Source organism: Schistosoma mansoni, chromosome 3 (genome assembly GCF_000237925.1).
Source record: "Schistosoma mansoni strain Puerto Rico chromosome 3, complete genome".
Taxonomy (NCBI): domain Eukaryota; kingdom Metazoa; phylum Platyhelminthes; class Trematoda; order Strigeidida; family Schistosomatidae; genus Schistosoma; species Schistosoma mansoni.
In genome coordinates, this window is record NC_031497.1 from 15,725,558 (window position 1) to 15,740,759 (window position 15,202).

At 34.3% G+C, this 15,202-nt stretch overlaps 1 protein-coding gene across 1 annotated transcript; it reads right to left on the minus strand.

Moving 5' to 3' along the window:
- Positions 1-9,780: 9,780 nt before the first annotated feature.
- Positions 9,781-11,672, minus strand: Smp_063500 (hypothetical protein). The gene is made up of 2 exons (XM_018799393.1): positions 10,816-11,672; positions 9,781-10,196 (listed from the first exon to the last, which is right to left on the minus strand). The coding sequence occupies exons 1-2, from the start codon at positions 11,204-11,206 to the stop codon at positions 9,877-9,879; spliced, it is 711 nt and encodes a 236-aa protein (XP_018651186.1). The 5' UTR covers positions 11,207-11,672; the 3' UTR covers positions 9,781-9,876.
- Positions 11,673-15,202: the final 3,530 nt, after the last annotated feature.

The following is a 15,202-nucleotide window of genomic DNA, read 5'->3' on the forward strand; positions in this document are numbered from 1 at the left end:
TAAAATTGTAGTTTCATGTCACGTGTATTTTCTATTCGAAACTCAATAATGATATCCTGAAAGCATCATCGAATTCAACAATAAGAAATATACATTTTCAGTAATAAAGAATTTTTTACGATGTTCTTGCTAAATATTTTGTGGACTACATGGAAATTGCACAGTCTACTACGAAGTTGATAAGATTCATGATTTCTAGTCGTTTGAATATTTTGAATTTAATAAATAAACCCATATCTGTTGGCAATTCGAGTTTCATTTGTGTTATAGCAACTATCGCACAACCAATTTTGATTATGGTTAATTTTGGTTAAGCCTTTTTATTAACTTCCTTAACAGACATCGTCATTTGGATAATAACAATTTGCATATTTCTTTGTACTGTTATGATCACTAGAGCACATGACACTCTAGTCAAAATGTTGATTGCTTAAGTACCATTCGATGATTCATCCTCCTCCCCATATATGCGTGCACGCAAATCCTATTATCGGCTTTTGTTTTGTTTTGCTGTGCCCTTATTCGATTTGACAATAAATTGCCTATGTAATTGCTTGTGTTCGCTTGCTGATATTTGCTCATGTGCTCATAACTTTCTGGCCTGTGTCATTTGCTAATAAAACTGTAGTTGCCGCTTCTCTTTGCCTTCTGATTTTATGCACCGCTAAGATTTGTATTATAACGGTTATCGAGGTGGACGATTAGCGAAGCACAGCACTACAGTATTTGTAAGCCCCATTGGATCTCACTGTATTCTTTGAGTCAATGAATGTTAGCAAAACGTTTGTTCAAAAGTAGTTGTACATAGAGACTACTATTCTTAAACAGAAAACAAACAAACATCATCTTCAAAATTCCACTATCCGTCACTATTAAATACAGAGACTACTGTCAAATTCATTATTTATCAAATCTTGAAATTATAAAGATCATCATTTGTTATGATATTTATTCTTTAAGTATACACATCCAAACTCAATGCCGAATTGATCAAAATAAATGATCTGTGAATTATTTCTATGACATACATCTTCTTACTGTTACATTAAATCAATGTTAGAGTTTTGGCAAATATTCATTCAGATACAACAAATCCTTAATAATATTCCAAATTGAACAAAGTAAGAAACATAATCAATAAATATCATATCAATTTAGGTATATTTGTCATACAATTCTATTGTTTTTGTTTAATTTCTAATCTATTAACATTGGTATTGTTTAAATATATGAAAATAACAGTTAATACATTTAATATAACATGCGTTTGAATTCACTTGGTATTGTACTGGACTCTACTACTAGCCACTGTCCATCTTTGCTTATAATAACATGTGTTTGTTTTATTTTTCCAAAAAAAAAAGAAAAAAAAAACAGAAAAAAAGAAAAAATCTCAACGAATCAAGATTTAATTATCAATATATTTGACCTTGTTTTAATATAAATTAAATTTTCAATCTTTTATTCTAATTTTTTTTATTATGATTGAATGATAATATTGAATTATATTTCTATATAGATAATTTAAACTTTTATTTATTTTTATCCACAATTAAACTAAATTGGAATTCAACCTTATTTTTTTTCTTTTCCTTGTAGTTTTTTTCTTGAATTTTAATAGTTTCATAATAATCAGAAGGGGTTTCTGTGGAGATTTAGTATTTGCATAGTTGAAAGCATGAGATAATTCCTGGAGTTCTAGTGAGAAGTAGTGACCAATGAAGTTCAAACCATGTCTGCTGTGAGATAGGAACTCCCTGAAGACAATTGGTGAACGGCTGCTCAATTTCATGGATTGGTTGAAGTTAAACATTAACACCATCTGATGCCAGCTAAGTGGTCTATCGGTTAAGTGCTCGAGTGCGAGACTGATAGGTCCTGGGTTCGAATCCCGCTAGGCGAGGCCGTGGATGAGCACTGCCGAAGGGTCCCATAGTAGGACGAAACGGCCGTCCAGTGCTTCCAGGTTTTCCTTGGTGGTCTAGCTTCAACCCATGCTTTCAACTATGCAAATTTCATAATATTTTGAATAATCTAATAGATTTCAGTTAAATAATTTGATCGAAAAATCTGATCATAAAATCGTATAACAAGAATATTTGATAATTATTTTCCAGAAAAAACAAAAATAATTTTAAAAAATAAATAAACCCCATTGTAATTAATATCAAAAGGCGTTTTATGGTAATTTCAATAGTTGAGATCATGAATCAATCGAAGCTAGACTATCATTGAAAACCTGGAAGCACTGGACGACCGTTTCGTCCCATTGTGCGACTCCTCAGCAGTGCGCATCCACGATTCACATATACAAAACCCCTCCAGATATTAATTAATAAATTAATAAGGATCGATAATTGATATATATATTCTTGTTTCATTTATTTTGTTTATCTTATGTCTTGGATTTATTTTGATCGTTTGATTAGGTTGAGTAGACTCACTGGCAACTAGTTTGAGTACATATAAGTTTTTATAAGTCAATAAAATTAACTGATTTTCAGTGTAGATAGGATTTCGACTTTTACTGAATTGACATATATCAATATCTTAACAATATTTAAAGTATTGTAATTGTTTCAACGATATATTCACACCATACTTCTAGATTAAAATTAGATGTTACCATAAAACGTAACGACTATATAGTTACGGTATAATTAAACCTACCTTTTATTCTTGAAAGCTATTACGCTGGTTCGTAGAGTTGAATCTATATCATTTTTAACAGTTGAATTCATGAGTCGATCTAAGCTGGATCATCATCGAAAACCTGGAATCACTGGACGACCGTTTTGACTCCTGAACACTGTGCATCGACAGTCTCGCTCGTGGGACTCGAACCCAGAACCTTTGATCTCGCGCCCGAATGCTTAATATCTAGACCACTGGAACGCCATACAGCGGTGTTAACATCGAACTTCAATCAATCCATGATCTTACTCAAAAATACTACAATCTGTACAAGTCCCCTTACTGATAAGAATCTCATTTTTGACTAAATTTTCAATCAAGTAACATGAAAGATTGATTAAATATGTAAAAATTTGAAAAGCTTATCAGTTTAAACATTTTTACACGACAGTATATCTTCTCTGATGATTCACTCTATTTTGTACATCTTACAGATTTCAGTTTGTTCTTTGTGTACTTGAAGAACTGCGTACAAGCTTCTTCAACGCTTAGTAATTATAATAATATACTATCAACAAAGAGAGATTGATTAACCGAAATCTTACATTTTGTAATGTACTGATGCTTAACAAACTGTATATTGATTAATAGATAAACAGTGAAAAATGTTATGTTCATTGGTTCATTATTGATAAGATAAGAGGGAAACATCTTACTTGCTAATAACTGTTACAGTTATCCGGTTTCTTAAGTACTAGGCGTAATACATTTCTTTGATTTAATAGCCCATTAAAAACACAGAGAAGTATGGGACTCGACACAATAAACAAGATAAAGATGGACGATGGATAAAGATGCACTCCATACAACAGTATCACAATACACTTAACTTTATACCAGTTAATCGCAGATTGATCATCTGTGTAAATGTGAATGAACCATAAGTTAGTTGACTCAGTGTGTAACCAACAACTTATTTTAGTAAAACAGCTTACCAATGTGATGAAAAATAAATGTCTATAAATGTGAAAAACAATTGTGTAGACAACACTTACTGAACTATACTTTCATTAAAGTTTGTCAGTACAGAAAATATCACTTGTTTTGTATACACTTATGATTATCGATTGGCAACTTGACTAAGCTCGTTACGGTTCTGTAATGATTAGAAAATTAATGGAAAATATTAACTGTTTATTTTAGAATGATCACATTAATTCCAGTCTGTGGGGAAAATAGAAGTATGCTTTATTATTATAATTATTCAACAAACTCGTTACATGAGAAATCAATCATTCATTGCTCGAACAGCTGATCGTGAATGTATTTAACCATGAAACAGACCATTCTAAGCAAAGACAGTAGCAAATGAAACAGATAATTTTGTTTAGATTTTTGACATAATGTATGTATCCATGTCAATAAAAACAGAAAACAAATAGAAGTTATTGTAAAAGATTATCTCTTGTCAGTGAACTTTACTGTAAAGCAGTTTGTGTAACGGAAAATTTCAGGAAGTATTTATTTTCTCCTTCTGTTTAGTTTTATTTATTTCCTGTTACGTGAAACGCATCCATCTCTGGGTTAATGATTTAGTCTTCCGTAGAGCCTGTTGAACTGGTTACCACCATGTCATAGTTCTACATGTTGAGTGAAATTTCAGTATGGATTTGTGGAAATTATTGGGTTTCATTGGAATCATGAAGCTACCTAAGTTAGACAACCTGAGAGCATTGGATGGGCGTTTCGACCTAATATGGGGTTCCTCAGCAGTGCATATCCACAACCCTCCAATCAAGTATCGAACCCATGACTTTCAGTCCTGAGAGGGAACCTCAAAACTCAAGACCACCAAGCCGGCATTCAACAGTATTAATGTCTAACTTCAATTAGTGAGCAACATTATGCAATAATCTTCAATTGTCTTCGGTGGATAACTGCCACCGTATAGACTTTTCACGTCACAGACAATAAAAATTCAAAGAGATTAATGTGTACATAACAATAAAATCGAATCCGGCGAGGCGGGATCGTGGATGCTCAGTGCTGAGGAGTCCCACAATAGGACGAAACAACCGTCCAGTGCTTCCAGGTTTTCCATGATGGTCTAGCTTCAATTGACTCATAATCTCAACCATATAAAATTACTAAAATCTCCACGAAACCTCCTTTTGATAATAAAATCAGAAAATTAATTTTTGTGTAAGTATTATAATCAATTAAATTTCTCATAAAACTATTTTATTATTTAGAAACAAAATAAATGACATGAACTATTCAAATCGTAAAATAGGTTTAATCAAATTCTAATTAATTACTCTGTTAATTCATGAATTTATCAATGTTCATTGTCCATCTATTCAATATGAACAATAAACTATTTGAATTGCACTTATATTCATTGTAATAAATACTGAATAAACAAACGTGTGTATATTTCATTTTGAATCATAAAATTAACAACATATACATGATTTAGTATACTTTAAATGATATGCAATTAATTGCTTTGTTATTTAGTTACTTAGACATTTAATTAAACTGGATTCTCTTTGTTTTCATATACTGTTAATGATAAATCAATGTTCGTATCATTCGACGATTGGTTTTATAAATCTTACGAGTCGTTTTGTGGTGTATGCTACTTATGTTAACAGATAGAAGTAGTATGTAACATTAATCAAAAGTGAAATGCTTGGAAGCAGAAGATTGAATTGAAGAGAACAGGAAGAAATACAGAAAGCGATTGTAACAAAAACAGAATTGAAAGTCATGAAGTATGTAAAGGGCAACTGGAGGAAGATATGTAAATAATGTATTTAATGTATAGTTTTCACATTTTGCCAAAGTGCTTTGTAATTTTTCACTAAACAGGAAATTGGTTTTCCTCGCCTGAATTCGTGTTCACTACAAAATGACCGAAAAAAACAATTAACCGAATAATTATTACATATTACTCTTCTACACTGAAGCATTCCACAATGTAGTGTTGCTTATACAATCGGATCATACGTAAAATTCGAAGCCATATCATGCATAAGTCCAAAATTATGAGTAAAAACAAATGTTCTTATCGAAAATATTAGAATTCAGTCATTACTTTTTTTGATAGTATGCCATAATCGTTTAATACTAATTCGTGAAGCAAACAACTTCTAATCAACACATAGATGAAAAATGTATTAAAACTAAATGAATATACTAAACAAAGAACAAAGAGATTTCTTTCAAATGGGCCAAAATACAGTAAACAAAGCCGAACTTAATGTCGAGAATATCTATACCTAAATAAAATACACAACGTATTTATTAAAGGACAATATTACAAAATACACTGAAACTTTTACATAGCTAATTTTTGTACTAATAAGTAGTATAAATTTTAACGATAAATTAAGCTTCAATTAATACCAAGTTTCACTCACTTTCTATGAACCATGAAATGACACTTCAAACTTCATTTTAGCTTGATGTTTAGTTTGATGAGACTTGATTTTAAAAGCCTGAGGAACCTTAATTTAATCGTGAGTTATAATAGCAGTCAATAACACTCAAGTACTTAAACTCCAGATATATGCATCTCTTTTAGTTTACAAGGTTTTGCCTATGGAGTTCGGTAAGAAAGGGTATAACAGTAATTTAATATTGTAATTATTTATTGAGAGAAGTACCATTGAGAGAAGTATCATGCTATCAAATATTTTAACTCATTTTTGTATTGCTTGTTAGAAACTTCTCATTGATACTTGGGACTGCAATTGATCAGTCACTTATTGGTATGTGTGTACGCTGCGCGGATCGCCTCGATACCGACTTAAAGTACAAGCATGAGCAAAGATGATGGTGCCTAGTGGTGGAATGCAGGATGTACGTGTTGTCCTATTTGGGACTTGTCAGCTGGATATTTTTAACGTTTGTAATTTTAACAATGAACACTATCCATCAATACTGTATGAATTACTAGACAGAAAATAAAAATATGGAAGTATGTCTTCATATTTCTCAAACTCAAACCCACCATTTAGGAGAATCCTAAGATAAAAATTGAATTTAACCAAAGCATAACTTACGTATAGTTGTTTCGTGGAATGTAAATATTCTATGGTTCTGCAATTTGAACTGAACTCACTTTAAGAGAAGGCGACGTTTCTTCAGGTCTCATATATGTAAATGGATGATTCACTAAAGAAAATCAACACAGTTAAACCAGTTAACTGAACAAGTCTCATTGACAAGGAGATCTAATCAAATCACTTATAGAACCATATACTAGAAGTCGTTCCATTGTCAATGAACTTGTTCTTTCCACACACACACACACATACACCAGTGACTCAATTTAAGTTAATTTCTAGTAATCACTCACAAACCAGGATATGAATTCTCTATAATGTTTTCATCAGGATTTCGCAATTAATTACGTCCAGTGAAGCTATTAACTAAATTACAGTACGAATGATAATATAAAACTGTACTTATTGTAAAATAAATAACTTTTATTGTAACCCAATCTCCTGACATTTGAACACTTATAAACTTCGAAATCTCAATCGGAACGATACCAGAATTATCCATTGAATAAAGATTGAAAAATAGGATAAAACACACGTTCACTAGACATTGGTATTCTATTCTGTTATGATGGCTTTTTGTTACTATGTTGTAATATCAACTCGTAAACACTGATGATACTTATTCATTATCAAATTCAGTCGGAATAATTGTGAATTGAGTGTAGTTTTCACTCTGTGTATTGTTCAAGCTGAAGTTAACGTTTAACTTACATTGAATCTACACAAAATCTGTAAGCGACAGACTATTTTGATATGGGCAAATGGCTAAATGCACTTTTGTGCGTGTGTGAATTTTATGCAACGAGTTTTGACTATTTTATGGGAATAATAAATGATCAGATCGTTCAATGTTTGGAAATTGTATGCTCGTTTGTTCTTTTTTTTAGTTTGGATCGGTTAAAGTACCCAATTTTTGTGACTATTTATTAACGAAGATGTTAATGCAACCAAAATATGCTGAGGACATTTAGTCAAAGGAGTGTTTCTAGAATAGTTATAAAGTAACTGTCAAATCAGTTAACATGGTAGAGGCCTAATCAGTTGAACACAAAGTTATACTGGTTGACAGTACATATAGATTTAAGAAATCACATGATTCAATAATAAATACTATTTTTCTGTCATAAGAATATTATAACCAAATCTTAATTCCATTTATACGTCAGTCATATCACTTCAAACCGATAGCAATGCGATATATGATTTCTTCTTCCTAGTTATTTATTCAGCCAACAATCATAATTGACATATTAGTTTTGTGAATATTATTCAATTTCCTAGACCACATTACGGAGTGACTTTCGCTTCCTACTCAAGTCATAAATGTGTACTGATAAACCGCATATTCGGAGAAAACAAATGTCCAGTGCCTAAAGGCTTTAGGTTGTTCCATAGCTAAAGTCAAAATGTGATGTAAGCTATGAATAACCTAATAAAGAGCCCCAGAAAAACATAGAACTGATATCTTAGTGATTTAAGTTTTGAACTTCTAAGTAGCATTTTACAAGTTAGAACATCTCTCCATTTACTATGGTTTAAATAACTGAGCAATATTACTTGTTTTTGCACGAAGTTTAGCACAAAGCCCAATGCATAAGTTGTATTTGACAAACGAATGACTTCAATTCTTATTATTTTTTGTGCAATTCCCTTGACAAAACTGTTTGTCAGAAATATGTCTGAAATCTCTTGAACTGTGTACTGAAGTCTAATCACTACAAAATGCATGTGTTTAATCTGACTATCAATCAATGTGATACTTTGCTCATCCCTTTGAATTTAACCAAAAGGTGTTTCACATCAATATCGATGACCTCACGTTAATTTTCCAGATCAGTAGTACATTTCATTGACATATTATACAACCAGTCTTCGGAAATAATAACCGTCTAGGATCATCAAAAGAACAAACAATGTTTAAGCTTGATTCATCTTGTATTGGTTGTTTGAAACTTCTCATTGACGTTTAGGACTGCAACTGACCAATCTCTTATTGGCATATGGCGTCCTGTGCGGATTGCCATAAGCATTGCAAACAGAGAAAGATGATGGTTAGCAGTGGAATCCAGGATGCGCATATCGTCCTACTTGGAACTCATCAGATGGATGTAACTGCATCTTGAAGTTAATGTTCACTGCAGGACTCGAACCCAGTACCGTTCGCCTATAATGCTCGTGACTTAAGGCAATCCGTACAGGATGAACATATACCACTAAGAGACCGATCAACTGCAGTCCCAAACGTCAATAGGAAGATTCAAACTAAAGATGAATTAAACTCCACTCCAGTGCATACGCTAGTGGGCATCTGCACTCAGTAGCTAAGTAGATAAAGCGATGGAGTTTGAAGCGAACGGCACTGGGTTTGAGTCCTGCAGTGAACATCCAGCTGATGAGTTCCAAGCAGGACGACACACGCGTCCTGGATCCCACTGCTAGCCTTCATCCATCTCTGCTTATAATGTTTGAGCTTAAATACGTTTACGATGAGAGTATCGTCTTGAGAGAAAATGAGTCAGTCGCAAAAATTGTCAACGATGAATGTGATCTAGACCCACTTTTCTTCCACAGTAGACTAAATATGTATATCATTAACGTGTTGTGCAGTAGTGAGCCGTGACTGGTTACTGGGCGAGGATAGATATGTCTCGACTGTGGTTATATGAAAAAGATGGATTCCCTCGTATTTCTGTTCCGATTTCATGCTGCAAGTTTCTTGAGTCTGCAAGCTGTGGAGCTTTGGACCATTGTCTGACTCTCAATTTTTCATCGGACTTCGTGTATAGAAGTTCACGCAATCTAGTATCGTAATTTAATTTGATCTTCTATTGATCGTACTGGTGATATTAACCCGTAGTTAGTGTTCTTGTGGTATGATCGTAACAAGAATAAGTGAAAACCGAAAACCTTTTCAGTTATATCAATCACATGATAGTTGAATTATTTTGTAATAGATGTTGTCAAACATGAAAAAGAGGAAAATAGTCTTAATACAAATTTGTAAGTAGAAATATGATGGTTTGTAAAATATAGTATAAACGTTTCTTAGCAAGTACAAATGCAAAGATTAGGTGTGATATCATCTTGTTTCCCAGAAAAAAATGATGTAAAAATATTAGTTTTAAAAGCCAATAAATAAGTGGATAATGCTGAATATTATGTTTTGTTTTCAAAAGCTGCTTATATCTGATTCGTAACTAGGATTATTATAATTCCATTCAGCACTATCTGTTGATAAAACGTCGTTGTCAACATCGTCATCAACAGAAAACAAAGAAGAACTGGATCCATCCAGTCTGCGTAATGTTCGGCTTATATTGCTTTTATTGAATTGATCCGAATTTAAGTAAACGCTTAAATCTACATCTTTATCATCATAAATGGAAGAGCTTGATGAAGATTCTTCTAGTGAATTTGAAGTATTAGATACTTCAGAGTTAGCATAGCTAGAGTGTAATTCATTGAAAATCACCGAATTATTATTGGTATCTGTAAATCAAAAGACAAAAATGAAAAATTAATTGGTAATCATATACCCTCAAATATTATTTGTATTTGTAGGAATAAAAAACTCATTTGGATAGCAGAGAATTATGAAGTTTATAGATGATAAATCGAAAGTTAATTTGGTTGTCGTTCATTGAAAAGATGATATTTTATTTCATCAAATCAATTTTAATATTGATAACTTTTGACTGTCGATTGAATACAAATATATGAGATCTGCGTGACAAGTTTGATCAACGACTGGAAAATTTAGGTGACAGATCAAAATAGGTCACAGTGGTATATTCACTCATTCTTTATTCTTGTTTAGAGCTTAAGTCTCAATATTATCCCATAATTTTTACTCCTTTTTTAACTACAATTCTTACGTTTAGTTATCCTCGACTTGTTTACCATTCGTCATATCGATTGCATCTTGCATTGCTTATATGCCATGGCAATTTCGATTAACGGGCTTAATTACAAGCTCTATGTTGATGATGACTGACAGACTTAACTTCAATATACACTTTTATTAGAAATGTATACAAATTAAGTATGATAAGATATAAAATGAACATGAGGTTTAATACTAACACAAAAGATAATATATAAATCTTACCCTGTACACAGATGAAAGATTCAGCAGAACATCGCAAGCAAGGAAATGAGATCGATTCCGAAATTTGTGCACATGACATATGCATTAAGTGCTGGCATTCGCCACTGAAGTTGAGAGTAACATCTGATGTCAAGATACTAGGTTGAAACAATGGTAAAGTGCACAGACTACAAGAATCAGAAGGTAAAATAGTAATTCTGTCCATAGAAAATAATTCCAACTGTAATGACGGCAACAAATTTTCATAGATATATAGAATACAAAATATAACAGTTAAGAAAATGACATGACTCGATATTTCAGCGTATCCTAGGTGCATAAGAGATGACTCGCTTAGATAGAATTTCCACGCAGAATAAGATAAAATAAGAAGAAAACTAACTACTTCCATAGATAAAAATGAAGTAGAAATCACTCTGTACAAATTGCAACTTTTGACGGGTAAGATCAAAAGCTTAATAGAAGCCAGGATCAAACTAACATGGACATGTAGGAGAAAAATACCAGTACAAAGGATAGTATTAGGAACAGAAATGAACGTTCTTGTAAAAATATGTGAACCTAGATAAAAACATACACTGAGAAGCCAAGTAATATACAAACCGTACAAAGATAAGCATGCGGGTAGACGTGCATCTAACAAAAGGCGTAGAAAATGGTTGTTGGACAAACGTAATACCTTCCAGGAAAGGACGCAACGATAGAGACACAGAGAAAAGAAAATCAAAAAGCAACAAATAACTCCGAAAACGGATTCTTTTTCACTTAACAACCCCAAAAAGTAAAGCGTACTTGTATATATATAAATAAACAACTCGATGTTACTCAATGTAAACGGGACTTTACAAGTTATTCCCAAGTAAATTAACTTACAAATATCTGAGTAGATTGATCGACTAGAAATGGTTATAAAAACTAATAAGTAAAAGTAATAAGATAACCAATTCATTACAAGGAAAAATGAAAATACTGTTATTGGAGATGAAAATATGCATCCAATCACAAAAGACAAAGTGACACTGTAAGAAAAAAGACACTTTGGAAATGATAATAAACAAAAAATTAGTTTAGTAGCAAGTAGAACTTCACAAGGGACAAGTAATTTCGCAATCGAATTCCAAGACCAAATCATTGTTACTCACGTGAACTGTTACAATCAAGAGTTTTAAATCACAAGTAAGAATTATATGCTCTAGGTTATTGATATTTCATTATCGTAATACTGAAAAAATTCAATAAGTAATATCCAACACAACTCCAGATAGCACCAAGCTCATACAAGCTGCGAATAGGTAGAGGGATGTCACATAAGTGAATACCTTTAAACTAGATTTTTGGATATTTCATGAAAAACATCAACTATAAAAGCTACATTACGTCTCAATCACACAGGTTTTAAGAAGAAAAAAGTAACAGATACCAAATGAGAATTTTTCCTATCAACCTTCTTTATGTGGATGGTATGGTAAATTTCCTCACGTTCGAATCTGAAAATAAGAAGTAACAAGAAAGTAGATAAAAATTTATTAGGAGTTATTTCGAAGCGTCATTTAGTCAACCATTCATAATCAACATACAGTTTGACATAAATGTGTTGTCATTCCGTATCACTAAAGCAGGATTAAATTAACAAGATAAATAGCAAAGGAGCCAAAATAATTGTAATACTAGTGGTATTGGGAACGGGTAAACATTAAGGAATACGGTTTAAAAGGATAGGACGAATTCGAGAAATAAAATTTGTCAACTAATATCGAAGATTAGGACTTAAATGAAGACAAGGTGATGAATGAATCTACGCCAGTGAGAACGATTCTGAGCCATGTCACCCAACGCTCACAACTGTTGGTCACAGTAATCCTCAGCAAGGTAGTTTTGTAGGCCAGCAATCTGAGTCCATGTGATCAAACAATATTGATGTTGGTGAAACATAGCCAATTTGCTTTGTATATACGTTTTGTCGAAGTATTCCTTTAATAACAACGAAGGCTGAATGCGAAAGTAATTGAGAAACATATATTTAAGACGTTCTATAATGTAAGCGAAAGACAAGAGACGAGAAGAAATGGACATGAACTGGAGTAGTGGAAATGGCCAACTCAGTGACTCAGTCAGTCAGTTACAACGTAGGACTTCGTACGTACGTACATCAGTTCGAGTTGCCATACCACATTAGCACAGAGATGAAGTCAATTCAAATCCCATAGTGGTAGAAGTAGTAAGAGTATAAGTATTATGTGAAAGATAAGGGATTGAAGATGTTATTGAAGGAGTATAGTACGGTGAAATAAATTAGGAAAGAGAAAAAGGATTCGGACATGAAGAATTCAGAAGATTAGAATTTGGTAGAACACAAAGAGTGGATGCACGTTCGCCATTGCAAACGATTTTCAGCCATGTCATTCAAGGCCTCTAACCATCGGTTGCTATCATCTCGCGAATCCCAACCAGGTAGTCTACACCTACCAACACGGCCCAGTCCACTTGTCAGCGACTTCATTGATTTATGCCATGTTTTGGTCTGGCTTTCTTCCAACCTGCTCCTACACCATAAAGCATTGCACGTCGGGGCAGTCGGTGGTTGGGCATACGTAACACATGTCCCAGCCATCTCAACTGATGAAGTTTCACTACTTCATCAATCGATTTGCCATCCTTACCTAGTACCCGTTTTCTAACAACTGCATTACTTACCCGGTGGTCCCAGGATATACGAGCAATGCGTCGAAGACACCTATGATCGAATACTAGTAGCCTACGATTATCCTCTACTCTTATCGGCCATGTTTCACTGCCGTAAAGTAGGACGGAACGGATTGCTGCACAGTAAACCCGTCCTTTTGTTGCTAGACAGATATCTCGCCTACGCCATAAATGGCGCAAGTTGGCGAAAGCTAGACGAGCCTTCTGTATCCGTGCTGAGATTTCGTCACAAATCAGACCACAAGGGCTGATGAGACTCTCAAGATAAGTGAAGCTGTCAACACGCTCAACTACTTCACTCCCTATCATTAGTTCAGGTGTCGATGCAACCCAATCCTGAAGTAACATTTTGCACTTCGAGGGAGAGAATCGCATTCCGAACATGCCTGCATAGTTGCTTATAGTAGTCAGAAGACTGCATTTTGTCAGCGTCTTCACCAAATAAAACTATGTCGTCGGCGTATTCTAAGTCAACAAGTGAGCCTCCCGGTAAAAGTTCAACTCCAGGAGATTGAGATGATGAAAGTGATATCTTTAGAAGCATGTCAATGACAAAGTTAAACAAGAATGGGGAGAGTGGACAGCCCTGACGAACACCACTTGAGGCAACCAATTCTGATGACAGTTCGCCATAGGCTCTAACTCGACCAGTTGTGTTCGAGTAGAGAGCCTTTATGAGGTTAATGTACTTCTTTGGTACTCCTTTCACTGACAAACACTGCCATAGAACCTCACGATCAACGGAGTCAAATGCCGCCTTAAGGTCAAGAAATACTACGATTGTGGGACGTCTGAATGTATGTTTATGTTTTAGAACCTGACGTAGAGTGAATATCTGGTCTATGCAACCACGTCCAGGTCGAAAACCAGCCTGGTTTTCTCTAGTCTGCTCTTCACGAGCTTTGGTTAGGCGTCGAAATATTATTGAAGTTAATATTTTAGACACTATATTAGTCAAACTGATCCCTCTGTGATTGCCACAGGAGGACTTTTGTCCTTTCTTATAGACTGGCACAATCAGTGATTGGGACCAGTCAGATGGAATTACGTCCAGTTCCCAGATTCTACCTAAGACCTCAGTCAATCTCGTTGCTAGTACTGGACCACCATCCTTAAAAATCTCAGGGGTAAACCTGTCAGGGCCTGCGGCTCTCCCTCGCTTTAGATTTCCTATAGCTTTTTCAACCTCGTAGAGAGTTGGAGGACTTACATCAATTTTCCATTCAGGACGACTGGGGATCGTGGGTAACTGAAGTGTGGCTGAAGGCCAGTTGAACTGATTCCTAAAGTGTTCTGCCCATCGATCCAATCTCCTGGATTGAGAATGAATGATATGCCCATCTTTGTCTGAGATAGTTTCGCTAATAGTTGGGTTCCTAATACCGGTTTCTTTAATAAGTCTGAATAGCTGTCTGCTGTTACTTATTGCCGCTGCCTTTTCCATCTCTCTTGCTTTCGCTACCCACCACTGTTTACGATCATTGCCTTCGCTTAGGCTGACTCCGCTCTTCGTTATGTTCAGAGCCAGGTGGGATGAGTTTTCGAGCATCTATCAGTGCGGTAGATGCTGCCGAGATCCATTGTTTCTCCCTGACCTTATGGCTTACCTTACTAGCGGATATCACTGCTGTTTCCACAGCTTTTCGGATGTCATTCCACGCTGCCTCGGGGTGGGCACAACTTA